This window comes from Lathamus discolor, chromosome 6 (assembly GCF_037157495.1).
Source record: "Lathamus discolor isolate bLatDis1 chromosome 6, bLatDis1.hap1, whole genome shotgun sequence".
Classification (NCBI taxonomy): Eukaryota; Metazoa; Chordata; class Aves; order Psittaciformes; family Psittacidae; genus Lathamus; species Lathamus discolor.
Window position 1 is genome coordinate 52638674 of NC_088889.1, and position 24532 is coordinate 52663205.

At 41.6% G+C, this 24532-nt stretch overlaps 1 protein-coding gene across 8 annotated transcripts in view; it reads left to right on the top strand.

Annotated features, from left to right (window-relative positions):
- Positions 1–24532, top strand: part of BRSK2 (BR serine/threonine kinase 2) — a 321762-nt gene that overhangs the window by 211640 nt on the left and 85590 nt on the right. For all 8 annotated transcript variants that reach the window (XM_065682712.1, XM_065682707.1, XM_065682709.1 and 5 more), the window contains exons 4-5: positions 3692–3777; positions 18624–18764. In XM_065682712.1, the coding sequence (XP_065538784.1) occupies positions 3692–3777; positions 18624–18764 (227 nt within the window). The remainder of the gene's footprint in view (positions 1–3691; positions 3778–18623; positions 18765–24532) is intronic.

Genomic DNA, 24532 nt, shown 5'->3' on the forward strand with positions numbered 1-24532 from the left:
GGAGCACCCTGTCAAATCAGCCTGCTGCATGGATTTTTAAAAACTCTAATTGGCGCCTGCAAGATTACAAGTTAGCAGTGTGTCTCCATTTGCCCTGCACAGCCTTTCACAGCTCTTTCCCCCAGCTTCAAGGCACTGTCGTGCTGCACAGTCAGTAACCTACCATGGTAGGAGGCAACCCAGGCTGTAGTTGAGACCCTGTGAAGTGTCCTGGCATTTGTGTGACAGAGAAAGCTTCCTTTTTTTCCTTTCTTTTTAAACTATTATGCAAATGTTTCTCCATGTTTCCTTGTTTATCACAGACTCTGATCCTCCCTAGACAGGCTATTCTGAGTTTGGCCTGCTTTCTGATAATTGCATCTGCATTAAAGCAAACACCCCTGCAGGGTTTCTCCATTCTCCTGTCCTTGCCAGCTCTGTGCTGGAGAGCACTCCATAGCTTGCTAGCACAGGGATGCGCAAAAACGGCATGCCAAGGGCTGGCAGTGCTCTGGAGAAGAAGGCAAAGCTGCATGCTATTTCAGACCTCACTTGTTTTGCCAGTGAGTTCAGATACCTTTCTTTTGCTAGTGACACGGTGGCTGCTAGGTCTTCCTAAGCCATGCATCAGTAAAATCACTGTCATGATCTACAGTCTGTGTCCAGCCCATGTCAATGTCTGGCTTCTCTTTGGGGATGTGAAAAATGAATAGGATCTGAGAGAGTCAGCTAACAGTAATGACTGCAGTAGTAATTTTGAGAAGATGGTCTGTTGTACGTTTTTGTGAACTGTTGTTTTTCTTTGGAAGGAAAAAGAGGCAGGGCACTGCTGGAAAATGTTTGCGGTTGATCTTTATCAGGGTGCTGTTTAGAGAGCTGGGAATCTCTAGTGCTTGAAATAATACAGCCATTAGTGTGTTGCTTCTCTACATGGGGCCAAGGCCTGGACTATGAGAAGTACAGTAATGATGCTTTTCCTTCATAAAGCCCCTTTTTTTACTGAAAGATGATACAAAGTCTTACTGAGATGAGTAGATTAGTTTTGTCCTTGGTTTACAGCTAGAAGAGGTAGCAGACAGTGGAAAGCTGGAGTGGTGCAACACGCCACTGAACTGAATGCACTGTAGTGAAATGCTGCCAGGCCCATCTGGACAGATGGCTTTCTGCATGCCTGGGGTTGAAATCAAGGCCTGTATGAGTGTGTTTCCTCTCAGGATTTGGCTCCCAGGAATTTAAAAATATGCACAGAGCCTTCCACACTCACACAGTTAAAATGACGAAAGTAAAGTAACTCAGGCTATTTCCTTTTAGTTGGCTCTTAGCGTGAATCTGTAGGCAGTAAGTACATATTTGCTTTCTGTTCTGATTTGCTCTTATCGAACTTGGCCATGCTGTGTTGTAACTGAATCCCCTCCTCCAAGTGAACATCATAAATCATGGCCTCTTCTCATGCTTTAGGGCAGTAACCAAGCAGGACCCTGACCGGATGATGCCATCCATCACTCACTTGGTCTGAACATATGTTGCCACCGCACCCACCCGAGACTTTTCAGCAGTGACTTGCCAGTGCAGTTAGACAGCCCATCTGCAGGGATTTTCATCTTTCACAGGCAGGGTATCCCCTAGAAGGGAGAATGGGGTTGGATAACCCCTACCATAGCTTAGTACAATGGTCACATTCCCCATGAAATACCTGGTCTCCCCCATCCAAAGGTAACTTTGTTGTAGTTCTAATTTCTTAGCAGATGCTGTGCTTGGTGCTGATGATGAACCTCAGTAGTGTTGGAAGAATGTTATTCGAGTGGGTACTTCTGTTTTGTTTTTCCTCATTCTTGAAGCAAATCCAGTTTTCTCAGCTATAGGGCTGAAGAAGTCCTCTGCAAATATCAGTGCATATCTTGTGGAAGAGTCTCCTTGAAGAGGAGACAAAAATGGAATAAACTAGCTCTCCCCCTGGCTTTGGGTAGTACAACTGAAATCACCCAGTTTATGTTTCCTATTTGTATAAGTGGCTTTCATCTAAGTGCTGGTCATGAGTTAAGTTAACGCCTACAGAGCTGTCACCATCAGCTATTGTGTATCACTGAATTCACAGCAGTTCTGGCAGTGCTGAACTATGTACATATGTGTTTAAATGCATTCCCCACTTCTAGAAAGGAGCTATTTCCAGAGATCCCAAGTGTGGTAGTAGATCTCTCAGCTGACTTTTCACTGTGCAGGGACAAATAAGTATATAAGACTGACACAGGTACAAACAATATTTCCTTCATCGTGATATTCAAGGATGACCAAGGGTGATGTGGTGCAAGAGCTGCTTTTGCTGGTTTCGTGTGATTGTATAGAGGGAGAGATCTGGGATGACAACCAACATACTGGGAAATCCTCCTCCTCTGCACAGAACTGGAAAACTACTGCTTTCTAATTTCCTGCCGAGTATCTCATTTGCATTCAGAAAAAGGTGTCTGTGTTCAGGCTTAGTCTAAGATGATATCTCAGGAAATTAAAGGACATCAAGAACTAAAGGTATACTTGGGCAAGTTCCTAATTACTTATCTGATCTCTGCAGGGGAGATGTTAAGGGATGGTTTTGTAGTTTGTGCATGGTTTTTTGTTTGTTAGCATAGCAGCTCCAGGACAATCAGTTACTTGAAGGGCGGGGAATAAACCCTACCTAGTTGTCCTTGTTTGCTTCTGTAGGTCTTTTTCCTGCCTTTGTGGAATCCTGAAAATTTGTCATGCTCAGCTATGCAATGCTTAGGCTGCATCTTTTTGCAGTTTATTTCAGTTGCCTACAGTCTCCACAGTGCTACGTAAACTCCCTTTGAGTTAGCTTAGGTCAAATCAGAGCAGTTGCACGATGGCTTCAAGCAGCCCACAGCAATTTTGCTAGCAGCTGAGGAATTGCACTGACTCTAGCTCTAATAAGTACCCTTAGTAAATTTGGGTTAAAAGCACCATGGCAGTATGGTAAGAGTTTTGAGGAAGAGCAGGGCTTGTACTCATTACAGGAACTTAGTCACAACTTGCTAACTCCATGTTGAAGACATGCTTTTAGAAGTAGCCATGTTTGGACAGATTGGGAATTGAGAGGAAGCACAGTCTTACACTTAAGGCTCCAATAGTCAGGTTTAATTTCGTGTTGTGCTTTGTATTTCTTATGTCACTTTTTACACTTCTTTCCCTTTCTGTGCCTTGGTTCTGCAACTGTAAAACCACACTGCTGCCTTCTGCTCTTTGTCCTGCATAGACTGCAAGCTCTTCAGGATGGGGATTGTCTAGTATTAATTGAGTATGCAATACGTATTGCAGCATGGCCACATCTGGGCCTGTGGGAGGTCAGGAGAGCCCTAAGTGACATCTTAAGAGTTTCTGTACTTTGAGAATATGTCACTGGCTTTGGGTTGTGAGGGAAGAAAAGCCTTGAATGTTCATATAATTCTTACAGCTAATTCCCTTTGGTAGATTTGGGGCCTTTTGTTTCAACCTTGAAACTTGGTTTGTTTTCTGTTCTGATGGGCAGGGAGTGCTGAGGCTGAGTAAATTGAATTTTTCTTAAATTATATGAGGCTAAATAAGATACATTGCTATAAGTTGCCATATCCTCTGCATAAAAAGGAGTGGAAAATGGATAAATGAGAAGAAAATGTGTGATGATATCTAATGTATTCTAAGACCAAGCTGCTAATATTCTATTTCTTTTTGTTTCTTCCAGGTGGAGCGGGAAATAGCCATCCTGAAGTTGATAGAACACCCCCACGTTTTAAAGCTGCACGATGTTTACGAAAATAAAAAATATTTGTAGGTATTCCTGGCTTTTGCCAGCGAAAGGGGAAGGGAGGGAGGGAGGGAGATGAGGGGTTTGGAATTTGGTCACGTTTCTGAAAGAATGCAGCAGGGCTTTGCCCTCAGCTATTGTCTGTGTGATACCTAATACTTGGATGAGGAAGGAACACTCCTTATTTCCTTAGCTTTTCTCAATTTTCTTCTCTGTACTTACGTGCTGTTTCTTTTCCTACTTAAAATGGAGGAGAGAGAACAAACCTGTGTTTCCTGTCAAACAGCAAGAGGGGAGAAAGGTTTGACCCTGTAAGATCTGGAACCGTTTTAAATCAGAACTGTAACAGTCTTACCATGGACGATTTGGATAACCTCCCTTGCCTGATAGTTTTCATTGAAACCCTCGGCTCTCTCTAACAGTATTTTAAATTTGCCCTATCAATAACATTTTTTTGTTATAAGGGCTGCTGAATTCTCCTGATGGTTCTGCTGTAACAGTGAAGTTTTTAGGGCAGGAGGGGTTGTTGGGGTGTTTTTGCAGATCGTAGCCAGTGCTGGACAGGGATATTGTCCACACACAGAGTCATTTTATCTTGACAGGGCACTAGATATGTTGAATCTGTTGTCAAACAAACAGGCCACATTAATCTTGCCACAGCAGGAAAAAAAAAATCAATGTTCTCCAAATGGAAAAGGGCAACCCAGTAGGGAACTCCAGGTTATTTTCAGCTTTTTAACAGGTTATTACAAGTAGAAGAGAGTGGTAAAAAAAAAAAAAAAACTATTTTTAAAAACCACTATCCATGGGTGACCTCTCCCTAATGTCACAACTCAAAAAAGGAATGACTGTTTACCCAAAGAAAGTGTGTTGAATGGAGGTAACAATCCCTCATGGACTATTCAGCTGGTCTCGTTACTGGAGCAATGAAATCCTATTCTGAGAAGCGAGGTCTTTGTGCCTAAGGGTTAGCTTACTAGAGCAGGCAGTAATTTCTTTTGGATTCCACCTTTTCCTTTGGGGAAGAGCTTGCCATCCTCGGTGAAATGCTGTTGCCAGAGTGAGCTTGTTCAGGCACTGGGTGGAGGCTGGCTCAAACATTCTCTGACCTGCATCTCAAATGCTCTATCCTCAGTGGTGTAAATGGTCATGGCACCATTAAGCCCAGTTTGCCCCAGCTAAGGGCAGAAGCCAAGATCTAGCACAGCCTGCTCTGCATGTGGGAGGAGGGTAGCAAAGGGAAACAAGGCTTTACAGCCAGTAAGTTCTCCTTTAATACCGAAAAGAGACACACCATCTGTAAGAGTACATTCATTTGTGTTCTGGTTTAAAGGGGGTTAGTATGAGCCCCAGGCTTTCTTTTGGTTAGGAGAAAGGGAATATTCTTCTTTGTGATCCTTGTTTATTTATATGTCTGTAATCTTAGATATACACACACATAAACACGCACTTGCATAAGCCCAGCAAAAAGCTGATGTGTTCCAGGTAGGTGTAGTATACTTGAGTGGTGGAGAAAAAGTATGAGTACATGAAGACAAAAGAAATTATCATCATTTGAAGTGAGAGGATGGGTTACAGAGGTGCTGAAGCTTTCTTCTTGCCCTGAATGCCTGTGAAGCCAGCAGCTGAGTTGAGCTCTGTTTTTTTACCACATAACTTGGTGGCTATTTTGCTTCATGTGAAAAGTATCTACTGCTTAGAGCAGTGGGGGTGGTGTTAGACCAAGATTTCTAAGAAATGGCTGCATTCCTTGGCAGGAAAATACCTTTCTGCTGAAAATCACCTTGAAAGTGAGACATCCCATATCTTTAAGCTATATCTGGATATCCTGGCTTCTAAAAAATGTTGGGTTCCAAAGTATGCTTTGCCAATGACCATTTATCCTTTAGCAATCACTAAGTCTTCTTTGTGCTGTTGCTCCTCTGCCTGTAAGATTGAACTGTCCACAAAGGCACTGAAGCCTTCTGCTGAAAAACACTGGCTTTGTGAAAGAGCCAATAACTGTTAATTTCGTTTCATTAGTCACTGTTTTAAAGAAAGGGCACAATGCAGAGCTTCTGCCAAGCCTCTGTGTTCAAAATTAGAAACAGACGTAGCCTTGGATAAATCTGAGAGGTGGAACCTGTGGAAGGGCGAAGCATTACAAGTGTGTGGGGGCTGAGAAATGTGTATGCATGTACTTTCCCAAATAATACCCCCTCTAGTTATCACCAGCATCAAAAAAGGATTGCTCTCTGGTGGTGGCACCTTTCCATCACCCATGCCATCTCAGCAGCAGTGGCAGTGTTTCAGAAGGGCTCATGAATTATGGGTGATATTTCAGAAGCCAGAGACTAATCACGATGCAGTTCTGGGGAGTATTTCCTCAATAAATGTTAATTTCGCAAATCGTGTTTGACTTTTGGTTTATGATTTAATTTGTGACAAGGGGCTTTGGTTGAGTAGACTCCTAATGCAACCATGAATCAAATCCCTTTTCCACAGTTTATTTAACACTGGAATGAGTTTTAAAAAATAATAATAAAATCTATTAGGATATGTGTCTTAGCCTAGCAGTCTTTTTCTGTTTGTTTTGGTGTTTTCTGTACCAAGATGGTTGGAGAGAGATGGAGATACCTGTGAACTCTAAGCCTTGCAGCTCTTTATCCAGCATTTTGAGCTGTTACTTTAAGACTGTGTTCTACAGTTCTAGGTTCATTGAGGCAAACACAGTTGCACTGTGGCTCTCTGTATGTGTGCTGATACACCACCTCAGATATGCATTAAGTTGGCTAAACTAGTAATGTTACTGACAGTTGAATTATTTCACATTTGTTGTATAATCACACTGACTGCCTTCAAGCAAGATTGGGAGTCCACAGTTATAGATAATTCAGAAATAGCTATAAACAATCTATGCCTCCCTCTCTCTCATCGTATAATGTTAATAGACAAAACAGCCAGGAAGGGGAAATCATCCTCCCATTTTAAAGATCAAGAATGAGTAAAAGTATCCTGGTATGGGGTAAGCCCAGAGTTGTTTAAGAACTGATATTGCTGGTTCGTAGTAGGGAATGGTTGATAAACTACCAAAATTTGTGAGCACTGGTTATTTTGACTAAACAAGTTCAATCATTCGAGAATTTTAGGGAACTGTAAATGAACTAGGGGAATGAGCAAAGCAATAACAAATGATAAAGTTTTGGTGTGTTCTGTAATGCATATGGGAGTGGAAACACTCCTTTGGTCATATGGTTTCTGCATTACAAGTGAACTGTGTGAACCTGGGTGATGGTCCTCTTTTCTCTGTGCTATGTATAGGAAAGGTCTTTTCTGAATTGGCCCTAGAGTTTGTGTTGCAACTGGAGATGAAGACAAAATTCATATGCTGTTAGCAGCACTACCACTGTGAATGAGCAGGAGGTTCTCATTAGCAGACTTGTTGAGGATTAAACAAGAGAAAACATGCAAAATCCCGTCCTTCATGAGTGAAGTGGTTGTTTCATATTTTTTCTAGGAAGCAATCTTATGCTTTACTCTTAAATCTCTGATACATATATTTACTGCATTCTATGCATTAAATTCAGCTTTCCTTTTGTTCTTAGGAAAGCAGTTGTCCTATTGTTAGAGGACCTGTTAGCATGTCAACTTAAATGCCGTCATACAGTCCACAGGAGATGGACCTTCCTTTTCCAAAGGGGGTAAAGCTGACTGATACAGTTTTGTTGCAGAGCTCCCAGCAGGGGTGGCATTATCCATTTGATCTCGTTTGATTATTTTTTTTAGTTTAAATGGTCTAGGGTTTGTCAGGGAGTAGAACCGAGATAGAATGAAGATACCCGAGGACCATTCCATGCCCTTTTCTTTCAGATGGTGTTATTAGTATTTCTCAATTCCCTTTCCCTTTTGTGTAAACTTCTATTTGTAGGCTCATACAGGTATTTGTATATATATGTATAGATTTATACTGATTAGTATTCAAACCTTCACACTTAAGATTTCAATTTTTAAAATTTTGTGGTGGCATTAATTTTAAATGTATGTGTTGTCCAACTTGATCAGCATTTTAAACGTCTGTTTTGAGAGAGCAAGTGCACATCAGACTGTTGCTCTCTGAAATGTGCCATGCATACATCAGCTCTTCTTCCAAGTCTCTTTCTCATCATTTAGCAGTACAGTGCTATCACTGGTCAAGTGCCCAAGCCTCATTGCAATGTACACAACACACCACCTCCTGATTTCAGAGGGGAAGGTGCTTCCCAATGAGCCAGATAACAAAATTAGAATGTCCTCCTGCCTGTACACAGCTCACGTTTCTGGCTTCTACAGAATCAGCTGACAGCAGGAGTTAAAGACTTACAACTCTGGTGGTATCTGCATAAAAATTGATGTTGCCACTCCTCTCCTGCAGAGTTCTCCTGTAATTCTGTGTATTTTTGTTGAAAACTAACTATGAGATTCCAGAGGATGTGAGAAAGAAGGGTTCTTCTTATTGGTTATTATATTGGCTGTGTGGAGACCTCATAGCAACCTTCCAGTATCTGAAGGGGGCTTATGAGGATGCTGGGGAGGGACTCTTCTTTACAGACTCTAGTGATAGGACAAGGGGTAATGGGTTAAAACTTAAACAGTGGAAGTTTAGATTGGATATAAGGGAGAAGTTCTTTACTGTTAGGGTGGTGAGGCACTGGAATCGGTTGCCCGGGGAAGCTGTGAACGCTCCATCCCTGGCGGTGTTCAAGGCCAGGTTGGACAGAGCCTTGGGTGACATGGTATGGTGGGAGGTGTCCCTGCCCATGGCAGGGGGGTTGGAACTAGATGATCTTAAGGTCCTTTCCAACCCTAACTATTCTACAATTCTATGATCCTAAACCCGATATAGGAATAGGTGCTACAGCAGAATCAGTTATTCAGCAGTTCTCAGCCCCAGCTTGCAGTACTGGGAATGCAATATTAATCTCACTGTCCTGGGTTCAGCAGTAGCAGTCATTTTTCTCCTTCTCAGTAGCTGGTGCAGTGCTGTGGTTTTGACTTTCAGCCTGGGAACAGTGCTGATAACACCGATGTTTTTACTTGCTGCTCAGTAATGTTTACCAATGACCAAGGACTTTCTGAGTCTCATGCTCTGCCAGGGAGGAGGGGAAGCCAGGAGGAAGCAGAGACAGGACACCTGACTCAAACTAACCAAAGAGGTATTCCATACCACAGCACATCATGCCCAGTACATACATGTGGGGGCAGTTACACAGAAGGGTTAGATCATTGCTCAGGTTGTGCTGTGTATCGGTCTGCGGGGGGTGAGCGGTTGTATTCTCTTAGCTTGTTGTTTCCCTTATCATTATTATTATTGGTGGTAGCAGTAGTGATTTGTGTTATACCTTAGTTACTGGACTGTTCTTGCCTAATCCCATGGGATTTACATTCTTTCGATTCTCCTCCCCATCCCTCAGGAAGTGGAGGGAGGAAGGTGGGGGAATGAGCAAGCAGCTGCGTGGTTCTGGGTTTCTGGCTGGGCTTAAACCACGACACTCTCAGAAGCATAGTGTGTTCAAGGCCAGGTTGGACAGAGCCTTGGGTGACATGGTTTAGTGTGAGGTGTCTCTGCCCATGGCAGGGGGGTTGGAACTTGATGATCTTAAAGTTCTTTCCAACCCTAACTATTCTATAATTCTGTGATTCTGTGATTATGTTCTGTTGTTGGTGTCCCAGGACTTTGACGTTTGATCCATCTGTGGGGAAACTTGTCTAAAGGCAGAAGGAGGGTTCAAAAAGAGCTCAGTGCTGGAAGTTACTTTCATAGTAGGTATGCTTCTTGGTCCTGTGGTTATGGGGTGTCAGATGCTGTGGATACAGGAAAAGAAAAATAGAATAGGATTAAAAAACAAAATGGTGTTCCACCTGAGCTTTGATTAGAATTAAGAGAAATAATAAGGTACTTTGGCCCCTTTTTGACTGCTGTTGACTTGGTTTAGTACTGTCATGACCTGCAAGTGTGTGCAGCAGAAGGGAAGCCAGTCAGCTGTAGGAGTGGGGCCAGCATGCATGAAGATTTGAGTTCAGGATGGGACTGGAGACAAGAAGCTGGCTAGAGGCCAGGGGAAGGGGATGGGATGCTGCGCCAAGGACAGGTGTCGCTGCTTGCAGGAGGGATGCCAGTCTGGCACAAAGCAGGGCTTTCACAGAGGTGGTGGTGATGATTAATACTACTCCCTGTGCAACACCATCTTAATAAGCCCCACACAAAAGCCTGACTGTATCTTCTGCTCAATGCCTGACATGTGTACTTGCATGCCATCCAGGCCATGATGCTGGTCTTGGCAGAAAACAGGCCCATAGGGCAGTTCTGTGATGTGAGCAGAGGCAAAGGGGAGATGCAGCTCCAGAGCCACAGTATATTTCTCTTTCAGCCTTCAGTAGGCAGTGGTATGTGCCTGGGTCCTAGGTGTTAAAGGAAAGGCCACTTAGCTCTGAAGAATAAAAGCCCAAAATACATGGTCACTAGCAGAATTGCAGCAGTGAGCTAATAGGTTTTGTCTCAGCTCTGCATGTCCTGTACTGAGGATCCCTCTGGCTGCATTAATTCCATATCGTGTGCCCAAGTAGGATGGCTGCTGCAGCACCATGGCATGCATGACTACACACCGTGAAGACACTGCTCAAAACACCTTTCATCCCCAATAAATCAAAGGTACAGAGTGCAACAGCATAATCTCTTACTACCTTGCTTTTCCCCAAATCCCCAACCTGTTCATGTCCAAACATAATAAGCAATCAAATACAATCTCCATTCAAACAATGGAGACGAGTTAAAATTGTCTTTTGGGAAAGAAAACTCTAACACATGCACACTTTCTTGCAGGCGAGGAAAACTAAAAAAGAAAAAATAAATAGAGTTTATGGCCCGGTGCCAAAATAGGGTTTAAAAATTCATGCCCGCCACAAGAATTTATATAACTTATGAATAATTTATAGGCTGCACCAATAACGAGGGGCTTAATATCTGATAGAGATTATTTAATCAATAGAAAACAGTGCAGTGAAAAAACCATCACAGAACTACAACATGTCAGTCAGTGCTGGGCAGCTTTTAACCTCCACCTGCTACATGTGTGTGCCTTCATAGATATGTGTGGAAGGACATTTTGTAAATAATAGGTGATAGCATGGAAGTGGAATGGCCAGGACTTTTTTCTTCCGAAGGCTTTATTTTGGCAGTGTGCTGTTCCAGACATTTCCCTTGCTGATTTGCCAGAGCTTTGAAATGTAATGAGCTTTCTAGCTGTTTGCTGAATTTGTCAAAAGGAGTAGCTAGTTTCTCATGTATAATCTGCTGAGGATCGTAGGTTAGTGTGAGATGGTTCAGAGTTCAGCAAGACTGGTGGCAGGCACAAATGGCTGCCACAAGTCTTGTGGCATGAAATGTCTTACCTGTAGGCATCACAAAAAAGTAAACTTTGAGCATAGAGGAAGCAAGCAAGAATTCTCCTGATTTTTCTTGTCTTTGTGCGAATCTCTTTCTGTATAATTTCACCAGAGTTTTACATCTTGCTGGAACCTGAAGTTGTTCATATTAAAAGCTAGCCAGTGCCACATGAATATCCAGTCTGGCATAGTAAGATCCCTAGAATATCACCCAGCAGTGTGTGATGGTACCAGTGGTACACTCAGACTTGCGTAGAAGGCCAGCCTACTTGTTGAGGTTTAAGTAAGGTAAAAAATGGATTATTAACTGGTTCCTCAATAGAAAGCAATTCCAAAACAAGCTGTGTGAATTGACTACCATTCCTAGAGCACCAGAGAGCATTTCTTGTTACCCTTTTTTTTCCTTTTTTATTTATAATACTTGCCTGAAATATTTTCTTTATGTTTCAGTATAAGCTTTCATCTAAAGATCTCTATCCACTAAATGCTTTTATAATAATAAATACATTTGTATGGCCCCAGAGGATCTAATTTGTGTAGCTGTGAATGTCTCATAGGCTGTCTTCATCTATAAGGCTGAGAAAACTGGAGCTGCATACCCACACTGGAATGTATAGTGATGGGCTGCTGTGGGCAATACCATCTGGCAAGAACTTTAATATTTCACACCATTCTTGCTAATGAATTAAAAGACAGTTTCATGTTCTTAACAGATCATAGCTGGTGTGTCTGTTTGAGGTTTTTATTGATTTTTTATTTTGGGGGGATGTTCTTATTTTCCATAAATATTTGATAATGCATGCTCCTGGTCTCTGTGCCAGCTAGTCTTTCTTAAACAGTATTTTCCCAGGTATTGCTCAGAGCCATCCTGCTTCTTTTGTTACAGTCCTGATTTGGAGGTAGCATGGAGCTGCCTCGCCTTTATGAGAGCTCTGCGAATTATTCCTCTAAGCTTTCTAGGGCCTGGGCAAAAGCACCCTTTAATAAGCTGTAGCATAGTCCCCCAGACAGCAAGGGGAAATCATCACCGAAAGTGTCTTTTTCCTGTTTTAAGTGATGTCTTCATAGTATTGTAGTGCAAAGGCAATCTGGTCATGGAGAAGACCTTGCTGTGCTGGCACTTGACAAGAGTGGTACAGAAGCAGAGCCTATGTAAGTCAGATAACAACCCAAACCAGAAAGCAGCTGTTGGAAACTCAGTGATGGGGAAGTCCAAGCTGTTGTCAAGCATCACAGCAGAGAACAGTCTTCACAAAGAAGATGAAGAAAAATTATGCTGTAGTTCTGTCACTAGCAATGATGCTCTTCCAAGTATGGCGGGGAGGGGGAGGAGGAGTGTTGGGGGAGCGCAGATTTGTTTGCCTGGATATTTAACAAGTGAATGGTGGAACCTGGCTTTGGAGACTGGTCAGAGACAGAAGTCAACTTTAAAAGGCCGAAGAAGAGTTCCTAGGTTGGTTACAGAAGGGCCTTCAAGGTATCTAGAAATTAAGGCAGCTAATTCATATTAGATATAGTATAAATAAAAAGGAGACAGTGGGGGTATGGAATGAATAGTCAAGGTAGAAGCTAAGAAAATTGTATTGCAGTGGTGATCTGAGATCTATTTTGAGTTGCCAGCACTGGAGCAAAAATGTGTTTATCAAAGTGAAAGAGTGGTGGATTACTTTAGATAAACGATACCGAGCTAAACTTAGGCATGAAATTTTAGCCATGTGAGTGGTTAGGGAAACCCACACTACAAACCTGGATCATAATCAAACAAGCAGTGTTGTCCTTAGGGGTAGAAAAGGAGAAAGTGGAATCGAGTGGAGAGGCTAAGAGTTCTGGTTTAGACTTGTGTTTGAGCTGATGGTAGGACAACCAAAGATGTTAGAGTGAAAAACAATGTCTGCATTTATTCAGGAGAAAAGGAAAAAAACTACTGATTTTTTTATCTGAGTGTCTAAATGTTGCAAGGGGTTTGTGTGTGTTTTGAGGAAAAAGTCACAGCTTTTTTTTTAAACTTCTGGTAGTGGCATCATAAATCTTCACAGCCCTGTCAATCAGTTAGTACATTTGGATACAATGAAAAGACATGGTGAATACAGACAAAATTGCTGATCATCAGATATTTCTTGATATAGGGGGAATTGGACCACCCTCTGTGTTTATGTGAGTTCTACTGACATGCAAGATTTGAAAAAGACTGAAATGACTTGAAGGATGCAAGAATGATTTGAAATTGGTGGGCTGTCACATCTTGTGATCCCCAGAATACAGGCAAGTTGGAATAATAAGGAAGAGAGGCACAGTGCTTTTTTGTTACATTTCCAGTCTAAGCTACAGAACAAGCCACAGTCGACTATGGGGAAGCTACTGAGCATTAAAGAGCTCTGGAGTCTGTGCTGGTTCCTGGTGTAGCCAGAATCCGAGGGGCACAAAGGTGTTTTAAGACCACATTTCTCCACATTCCTCTTGGTTACTCCTTTTCTTTCACATGCAGAAATCATCCCTCCTTTGCTATATTGCTTAGTTTTCATTATTACTTCTTTATTGGTTTGGATCCTGAAAGAGAAAATAAAATGGACAAAAAAAAAAAAAAAAGAGATAAAGAAAAGAGCTTAGGATTATTCTAAGCTTGCTTTCATAAGCTGCATGCACATCTCTGATAGGGTATGTAGTGGGTCATTTGAGGTTAGGAACTTGTAGCGCTTTTTTATTATATATATATATATATATTTTTTTATTATTTTTTTTTTTTTACTGGGGATTTGGTGATGATGGGGTGCAGGTGGAAAAGTAGTAAAGGGAATAGATAGGATGGTGCTGCACACAATCTCTCTGCTCCTTCAACACAAGATGAAATTATTCTTGTGTTAAGCATATGACTTCTTAAAGACCAAAGTCTTGTCTACTTCGATCTCTGAAACTTGAAACTTAACCAGAGAATTTTAGTTTCATGTCTTGGCTTATAGCAGGGACATGAGATAGCACACAAGACACGAGCTTTGGTGTCTTTATGAAAGCAAGTAATGGCCTGAAAAAAATTTTGCAACCTCTTAAAGTATATATCTAGTGAGGAAAACAAGTAATGAAGAATTCACTTTTAACACCACTTGCACTTGGCTTCATACTGAGTTGCAGAAGCCTGATGTTTTCTTGCTTTCCCAGTTGCCCTAGCAAGCAAAGAGGAAATTGGTGGTGGGGACAGCATTGTATAGAATGTGCAAGGGGCCACAGGCGCTAATCCCAGCTCTGATATTGGTTTACTGGGCAAATCACTTTGCTTCACATATGCCTATCAGTAAAGATCAGGAGGTTAATACTTGCAACACTTCTCTCATGTGAAATGCGATGATTGTAAGAGCTGGTGTGTATCCAGAGCTTCCAAGATGTGAGAGCTAAGTGCTCTTACAGAGCCTTTTCTCCTAATATAGCTCCTCTCTGTATTATCACAGCAGGTAGTGTGCATGCTGCCAGCCGGAGGCTGGGTCCTTCCTTTCCTTGAACCTCCTTGCAATGACTATTACAGGGCAGGGTTTCCTACATTTTTACAGTGGGAAGACTGATGCTGTCAATCTTAAGTAGACAGGGTTTAAAAAAAAAAAAGCTTCATCCACCAATAAGTTACTTTCATCTTCAAATGTAATAGGAGACTAGTTCTGCTTACTGGTCTGGGATTTTTAGAATTCACTCACTTGCTTAGAATAAATGGGAAAAGTAGTACCAGAGAAAGATGAGGACCTGTCATATCTGAGGAAGATAAAAGGGAAGGGGAAACTTGAGGAAATACTGCTTAATGGTTTTCTACCCTACAGGCTATGTGTTATTTACCTTCTCCTGGATCCTCTAAGAGCTGGTACTGGCATACTTCCAATCCTATAGGGCTTTGCTAAAGTAAAGGATTTTAGATGCTTATGTGGACTCAGGAGATCAGGATTCTCTTCTGTGCCACAGATTCAGGAAATATGTGGCTTCTGTATGTCTTATTTTCTAGCCTCTGGAATAATGCTCTTTCTTTGCTTTTCCTGATTGGCTTTTCAGAATGCGTGTTCTCTTCCTTTACAGAGTCATTCAGGCACACACACAACACAGATGGATAGATGCAAGTATACAGCATTTACAGAGGACTGTGTAAGCCATACAGTGATAGAACCGATGCAACACCTGGAAATTTTTAAACCCTTCTTGTTGGCCTGTTTGGAAATGACATGTGTACTACCACTGTGCCATGTAATGCGCCAGCAAAGCGTTGGCTTGCACAGAGATGGAGGCAGGTGCTGAATTATGCCCTTGTTTTATCGAAAATATCCTAGTTGGGAGCTATCCTAAAAAATCCCCTGCCTCATACTGGAGGGAATAGGGCTGGTGGGTGACCAGATGTAAATCCAAATTCAGAAATCCTAGCTGCAACATAACCGTGTAGTACTTGTGGCATGATCCCTGCTGCATTTATTTCTCGCACTTGACCACTGGGGAATGTGTTTGTCATCCTTCTCACTCCTGTCACACTGGGGGCTTTTGTCATATCAGAATACATCGTCGCTGTGCTTCTCTCTGTCCCTTGACTTGTCAGAGACACAAATCTTTTTCAAATGTTCTCCCCTGTTCATTTCCATTATTATATCTGGTGCTTCTAGGTGGCAAGCAAAAATGAATAACCTTGTAAATGCTCCCTGTCTTTCAATTTGTTTTATTTTCCATACAACGTGTCAGTGCATTTTTGTTGAGTGTTTTTAATAAGATGAAGTTGATGAAAATAAATTGCTTTGCAGTTCCTGCTGTGGGTGACAGAAATGCTGGGTCTGTAATTTTCCAAAACTGTGCATTTGAAACCAGTGTGGAGGGTGTTCTGTATGCCTGTAACTGCAATCATCTTTGTAAAATACCTCCTCAAAAAGAAAGCAGCTAGCAGTCTGAATTTTAGGGAGCAAGATGCATTGCTGTATCCAGCTTCAGGGAAAGGGGGAGCTGTCATGGAGAAATTTAGGATTGATTCTGTGCCAGGCTTGGGTCTGCCATATGGGGTAGTTAGCCAGATCTGTCTCTAGTATGAGAGGAAGAATGAATTATAGAGCAAACCCTCTAACCAGAGTGTCTATTAGCCAAGGCTTAAAAAGTAAGGATTTGGACTTGAAAATGTGAACACCCCATTGCCCATGCCTACTGCATGTCTGCTTTCTTCTAAGTAGTTCAATGTCTTGCTCAAAAAAATGTAAAGCAGATAAATGGTGATCTCCAAATGACCAAGGTGTACTCAGTAGACAGTCTGGTATCTACTCATCTCTTCTTGGAGAGAAGATAACGCACCTATTCCAAATGTGATTTTCAAGTCAAGAATTTTCTCTTTTTTCTTAGTCCTTTTAATAAAAAATTTTTTAAAAAAGGTCAATATTGTCATATTTCTTATAACTGTTTGTTTTGATAAAAATTGCAGAAAATGCCATTTTAATTCCCTAAAGGTTATCATTCCAGATTGTTGTCCACTTTTTTTGTGCTTTTTTGTACTACTCACTTAGCTGGCAACACAACGTTAATGTCGATTTCTAACTGCATTCTCTGCTGCACTTCTATGAGTCAGCACTTTCCTTGTACTGGTTGGGAGCTGGCACATGGAAGTTGCACAGGAGCTGATGATGGACCCGGAGCTCGGGTTCGACTTCTGCAACTTAAAAGATAATGCCATTATCATTAAGCCAATTTTACTTCCATCAGAAAAGCTTTTAGTCTTTCTACTGTTCTTTTTCGAAACATTGAAAATAGGAACAATTAAGCCCCAAATTTATAATAATTAAGCCCCAAATTTATAATAATTTTCTCCTCTTTCCATTTCAAATTCAGAAATTTCCTCCAAGATTATGCTGCTTGAGGTACAGACAAGACAGTATCCTGGATTAATTATTTTCATTGTCCACTCAAATTTGAAGAGTTGGTTTAATACTGGCAGTAGAAAAAGCTTGCTGTAAAGCAAAACATTTAGAAATAGGGATCATACTGCATGTACAGTTCAGCCTCGTCTGCTGTGCTATAGGGAGGAAGGGATGGAGAAGTCCACTCACACTTTGGAAAAATACCCAATTTTGTTTGCAAGTTTTCTGATGATGCCTCTTAAACAAACTGCCAAAGTTTTGAATGCCCTGTTCAGCCTTGCATTGTTGTTTTACAGAAACAAACTCTCAGATCATATGCCTTCTTGTACAACCCTGAAACTCACTTCAAAGGAGTTAGGCAGTGAGGGAGTACAGGTTTCTGCCTCTCTTACAGGGTTTAAACCAGCTAACTGAGCCAAAGTACATTTTTTTTTTCGGTAAAAATAATTTGTTGTTTGTACTTCTCATTTCAGACTGAATAAATAATGTTACTGCACTTCATTATGTATTAGAATAGTATATGCTGGGCAAACAAGCAAGGAGATAGAAGAGCATAAAATCACAGCAGAGATGGGAAAAAGTCCGTGGAAGTTTCAAGCAATCCTCTTGCCAATAAAAGTCTATTGTTTAGTCCATATTACATCTGGTTTATTTTTAAATGCTTCAGTTGATGGTGTTCCTGCCAATTCCCTGGGGAAACTATTTCATTCCTACTATTAGGCAACATTTCCAGAGATTTATACTAAGTTTTCCTCTGCTTGGCTGCCTTTCATTACCCCTATTTGCAACTACTTACAACAAGATGGTCTCTCCATAGCAAGTCCTTTCCTTCCAGAAGATTTCAGTCTTCTCTCTATGACTGCCAGGAGCCATGTGCAAGATCTGGGGTTTCCTCTCTTGCTCCTAGATCCTTGTTGTGCCACTTTTATTCACTCAGTGTCACATTTTTCATGTGAGTTCCAAAGGAGGGCAACTACTTCAGCAAATCAGTGCTGTTAAGTAGCAGAAGCTGAGGCCCTTATATAGGCTGCACAGATGTAGGGGGTTTTTATCTGTTTTTAATAAATCAAATTCTTGTTTTCATAATTTAATTGATATAATTGTATCAATTCATTATTTCATATTTTAAATTATTAACCATTTCTAATTCCCTTTAGTTTGTAGACATCTGTCTGGTTCTCAGGTGTCCAAGGCAAAACAGCATGTGAGTACAGTTTCGACACAGCTGTTTTATAAAGGAGCTGTCAGGTTGGTTAAGGGACCTGAGGCTTCCTAGTACAGTCTTACTCCACCATAGCTTTAAAAGCTGCTGTGAAACCTGAGACCTGATTGTTCTCTCCTTCCCCTCCTGGTCTTTTGAGTCATCTTTGGTTTACAGATTTTCTTTCACTGTTATATTGAGTACTGAGTCCAGCAGTGGCATGTCTAAAGTTTGCAGAATCTCTGTTAAGAATATTAATCGCTCCTTATTTTAAAATTCTGATCCTTTTCCACTGGTCTTCCCAGAAGTATTGTGCTTGACCTCATGTAAATGGAGGTGTTTGTATATACTGTGTGAATGTGAGTGGGTTTGTATGATAATATGCTTACAAAATCCTGGCTTTGTTATTTTCTAGGTATTTGGTGCTAGAACATGTGTCAGGTGGGGAGCTCTTTGACTATCTTGTAAAAAAGGGAAGATTGACACCAAAAGAAGCCAGGAAGTTCTTCCGACAAATCATCTCTGCTTTAGACTTCTGCCATAGTCATTCAATATGGTGAGTACAGACATTTCTAACAGGAATTACCTGTTACATAAAAGTACAGAATAAACAAATCTTATTTCTTGATACTTTCGCTTACTATTAAGTAACTGATGTTGTAAATCATTAAAAGCATTGTGTAAAGTGCTGAGGTATGTTTTAATTCTTGGCCATCTGTGGGACAGTGCGCCAGTCACAGATAAACTGTTCATGGAGAAGATCGTCGATCATTTCTCACCAGAGGAGAATTCATTCACAAGGAGTGCTTTAACCAGGAAAACCAAAACCAAGAAGGAAAACCAATTTAATTTCCATCATTCTTGGGGGCACTTGCTAATAACTAAGAATTACTTACTCTGTACCAAAATGAATGCTTGAAGAAACTTGGGACAATTACAAATGCAGCAAATTAATTTTATGGCTTCCTTCAGTTGTTGGAAACCTGCTGGCTTTTGGCAACCTTCACTGAGTCCCTTCTGGGCATTTGAGTCACCGTTGCCTCTAATTTCCTTTCCAGTATGGAAGAACTTCATTGATCTGATTGCTATTGCTACTCCATTATATGATTAAACCACCAAGTGTGGTTTAACCTATGCTTTCAGGTGGTGTTTTAAATTCAACGAGTTTCTCCTTCATTTTCAGCATTTAAGTAATTTAAATTATATTGAAATCAAGTTGTTATAATCAGTCTGAGCAGAAGAATTTCTACAGAGCTGCTGACCCATAAGTGACTGCTTATTTCTCAGAAATGTAGCTCCTCACAGTTAGATTGGCTGGGGGACACCATTAACATTGTGTCTGCGTGGCTGCTTCTCCATAACCACAGGCAGCCTTAGACACCCCCTCTCCAGGAGGTGGAAGGCCACTGATAGATACCTTGGTAGCTGGATTTAATATGATCACTGTGTGATTACTTCTCAGTAACCATACAGTGATTTTCTGTACCCCTAGTTTTGTGCTGAGAAGTCACAAACCAGACATCCATGGCATAAACAGCCACCATAAAAATGAATGCCTAAATATTTACCTTGCTTTTCCAGCTCCCTCTGTCTACATCTCTGGATCTTTTCAACAGGAAATACTAATATGAAAGAGAGTGTATTTCTAATAAATAGAGAAGGAGATTAGAACCTTTATGGAGGATATATTAAGGAGAGCATACTGTTAGCAGAAGAAGCAGTTCAAAGGCGGTGGATCTGGGTGAAAAACGTCCTGAGGACAATGCCTGCCTGGCACTGGCAGGGTTACAGTAGTCACAGAAATTCCCACAGAGAGCAGGTTGCACACCCTAACTAGAGGATCTAAGTTTTTTCTGTTGGCAGAGACCTCTGACAAGTTTTATCCTGCAAATTCCACAATTTTCCTCCCTGCTAGTCAGCTGCATTGGGTGATGAGACCTTTTTATAATCAGCATAATCCTTGGTAGGTTGTACAGATGTTATTTTTTATGCACTCCGGGCAGTGAAACTGCTGGTGGATTGCATACATACATGTTTTGTTCCCTACTTGGCTTAACACTTAGAGACCCAGTCCAAGAAGACTCAAAAATGTTGAAGTACAACTGAAGAGAAATTATTTGCTCTTCCAAATGAGTATTCCATAGAAATACAAAACTCCACTGGGATAGAAGTTTCTGCGAAAGCATGCATGTGTACTCATGCATTCTAGTCCTTTGGGCTTGTGATGGATACCTCTTGATATGACAGGCTTTAATAAACTGAGTGAGGATCATGGTGAGGCTGTCAGACAGACAAGCATTTCTGCAGGTTTAACGATATGTGGAATTTCCAAGGCAGAGTGTATGCCTCTCTTGAGGAATCCATTTTCCTCTGCTAAACATATTGGATTGTGGGCAGTAGTCTTGTTTAGGAGTAAGTCCCCTGTTTCCTTGCCAACTCCCACTGGACTAGCATCTAGTGCTAAGTTAGCAGTAAATCATAAGCTTTCCCTCCCGCCAGGTCACTCAGGGTGGTATGTGTTATATTAGACTCTGTGTTGTGTTCTGGACAGTCATCATTAAACCTTTTTTGAAAATCAGAACATGCATAAATATATGTATGTGCATGTGTGTGAGTATAAAAGTTAATGTGCTTTCGTAAGCAATGAAGCCTGACCTTGTCCTGTCTTGGGGCAGAGAAATGACAAATCATCTCATCAGCCAGGTTATCCAGTTATGACCACACTGAAAAATGAAGGCTTCTGTTTTGGTTAATGACTAAGTGTGGGTGCCTCTAATCTACTGGCAGAAAAGATTGATAGCCTGGTGTCCCCAGCCCCGTATTATTGTCCCATCTTCTTCCTGTACCTCCCAAAACACTGTGAAATATCTCTGGCTTACTTTCACAGCAGTATGTAATCACATTCAGCTTTCACTGCTCAAAATGTTTTGATGCACCAGGATTCCCAGACCAAAGAATCAGAAAGGATTCCCTAATCCTCCTGTCAGTAAAAGGCTTCTGCTGCTATTGTGTGGAGGGATGCCCTGTGTCTGAGAGGTGTTTTCAAAAAAGCAGCTCAGACAAGGAAGCAGAATAGGCTTGGAGCTTGAGTCTGTGTGTTGGTTTGAAAAAGTGTGAGCTTTCTATTCTTTATTTAACAGAAACGGTGGGGGAATATCTGATGTACCTCACTCAAAGGTCGAGTCACTTACAGGGTTTTGTGGTACAGGTTGGCCATGGGGAAAGCTTACAGGCAACCTATGGTAGGGTTTTCTAAGGACTTTTCTGTAAACAGAGCATTGTGCCATGATAGGGACTCACAGACAGCCATGGATGCAAACAGCACCATGCCAGAGGTATTTATGGGATCCTGCAAAGTGTATCTGTGTTACCTTGCTGCTTTCCCTGAGCTGGCAAGACAAGCAGTTAGATCAGTGATGCAGCATTATTGCTTCTGGTTCCAGCTCTTCCTCTATACTAGCTCTGAGGTCTCTGCACCATGCTGCAGTGCCCAGAGCAGACATGCTCAGAGGTGATGCAAGAGATGGCAGAGGAACCTAGGGTTCCCTGGACATCAGCGTAAGACCATCCTAGCCTGGGAAGTTTTCTTTGGACAGAACTGATATGTTTTTCCTAAGCTGCCATTTACCTAGTACTGCATGTCTGCTCTCCTAAATTCAAGGCCTTTAACATGTCTCAGCTGGGTGCCCCAAATTAACAGTCCCTTTTGAATATCCTGCCTCCATATGGTGGGGACCTCTCAGCTAATTCAATGCTGACTGAATTTCTGTGGGAAACAATGTAGGAGCACATATTGTGGTAGGTCGCAGATCCGCTTCCCTCAGGAAGCCTCTTTTCTCGGGAGCGAGGGAATGCTGCAGCACCAAGTGAGGGTTGAGCCTGGCGAGGGGAGCTGGCAGGCGCCTCATTGGCTGGGCGTGACATCACCGGCAGGAGCTCGGATTGGCGACCAGCGCATTTTTTGTGTGTTGGGTTTTTGCTTTGGTCAAGCTCATATTTGGTGTCTGTATCTCACAAGCTGACAAATAAAAATATGATTACAGAAAATGCCCCGTGGCAAACCTTATTATGGCTTCAGAGATAACAGATAATGCCAATTACTGTGCAGGGCACCGGTGACATGGAGAGGAAATCCCCTGCGGTAATGAGCAGGGAGATGATTATTTCATTTTATTTTTATTTTGGTGGCGTTTCATTTTGTGGGTTTTGTTGTTTTTTTTTCCAAAGCATGCACAAGAGGGGTTAAGGCAGGTTCTTTATGAATATTGATAAATGACAATTATGAGGGCCCTTTCTCCTTTCATTGCCTGGAGCTGTGCTTGCTTGAGTACGCACAAGGCTCTTGCTGAAGTGCGTCTGTATGTGCATGCGTAGGCATGGGGGTGTGTGACTTAGAGGGCTGAGGCAATGAATAAGAGCTTTGTCTGACTTTGCCTTGTGTTTTTCCCATCAGTGCAGGTGGGGGACAGTCTACTTATAAAACAATGCTTCAAGATTTCACAGCAGTAGTGCCAAAATCTCTGGTATATTCCTACAGGCAGGAGCTGCATAGCACTGTCAGTAAAGGAAGCACACTTTTGGGGAAAATCTGGCGTGTCTTCAAGAAAAAGAGAAAGCTGAAGAATGCCAGGTGCCATGTTCTGTCAGATAGTGCCACCCTCCTCGTAACTCCTGCTCTGCCTTGCTTGCTTCATTTATAAGGAGCGTGCTATGGTATTCTGCAGGGATGGTCTGTCAAACGCTTCAGACTGCAGCAGCTGGACACTTTGAAATCAGGATTTAAGGCCTCCAAATGTCAAACTGTTCTAGAAATTGTGGAATTTAACAAGGTTGGTTTCTGGTTGGTTATTTTCTGGTCCTTGAGTCTTTAGGTTTTTAAGTTTTCTTTCATGATGTCAGAAAGGAGAAAGGTACCTTTTTCCCCTGTTCAGAGCTGAGATTCACCAATCATTGTCTGAATCCAGGACTTTCAGTTCTGTGATTGAGACGCACTCTAAAGCAGTGAGGAATTCTCAGATTTCCCTTTTACAGGGAACCGGAAAAAACCCATGAAGTACAGCAGCTGCAATGCTAATGGCAGAGTTACCAGCTCAGCTAAAATGGATTTTTTAAAGTTTATTTATTTATATAAGCCACTGGAAACTCAGAAATGGTATAGTCATATTGTAAGCATAACCAGGTAACATGGCAAGGACAGTAGTGATGATCAGAACTGACAGTCTGTTCTGGCTTTGAAATACGTGAATATATGTTTTGAGGTGAAGTTGGTAGGGAGAAGCAATATATTTTCATAGATCCATGAAAATAATTGTTTAAAAGTGAGCAAGGTGTTAGGCATACAAACTCTTCTCCAGGTCTCCTGGTATGTTTATAGGTGTTGTCGTTTTTCCTAGCTACAACTATATTTACTTGTTCTGCAGAATTCTGTGAAAACTTAATTTGAGCATAGCAACCATAGCTCTAAACAAAGATTCTTCTGTAGGTAGATAAAAGTTACATGTTTGGATCTGGTTTGCAGAAGCAAGAAAAAATAAGGTGAAAGGCATTTCTGCTCATGAAAATTGAAAATGTTACTTCTCATACTATTAATTATTACTGATAAATTATTTGCATCACATCAGGCATTTTTAAGAGGCAAATTGCAGAGCAATTATTCTGTGGTCTGGCCCTTCTGGGAGTTTGGGGTCAGTAAGAAAAGCATTTGCAAAGTAGCCAACAATTTGATTAGTACAAACAACCTGCAACTACTCCAATTAGGAGGTTTCTTAGGTTAGAAATCTATGACCTATAATGAGTTGTCATAGAAACTGATAGGGAAGTTTCAGCTCAAAAATCACTTCAAAATAATGGGTCAGTTCATCATCTTGTGCCAGGTGACATAGCTCCTTTGAATCCAAAATCTGGAGTCTGTCCCTACACCAGAAATCTTCTGCCAACCCTGGCTGGCAGGGAGAGTGTTTTACTTCTCTTTTTCATGTGCACTGCAGTTGCCTGCAGTACAGATACAGGGATATTCCCAGAGCAGGAGGATGGACTTTAAAGGCAGTGGAGGGAGCTGGAGAAGCTGTCTGAACAGCATCACTGGGAGCAGGCAGAAACCAAGCATGGCCAATGTGTAAGCGGAAAGATGGAACATGTTAACGCATATGTGTGCATTTCATTTTCTATGTACCACCTCCACGAACTGTGCCCATTTCCATGAAACAATTTTTTCAGACCTCTCTCTGTATGCACCTTGTGCTGCAAGGGAATTGAAAAACCTTTGTTGTAATCTGTAAAAGAGGGAACTCGCAGAGTTCTGACTGTGTGTGCCTCCCCTGTCAT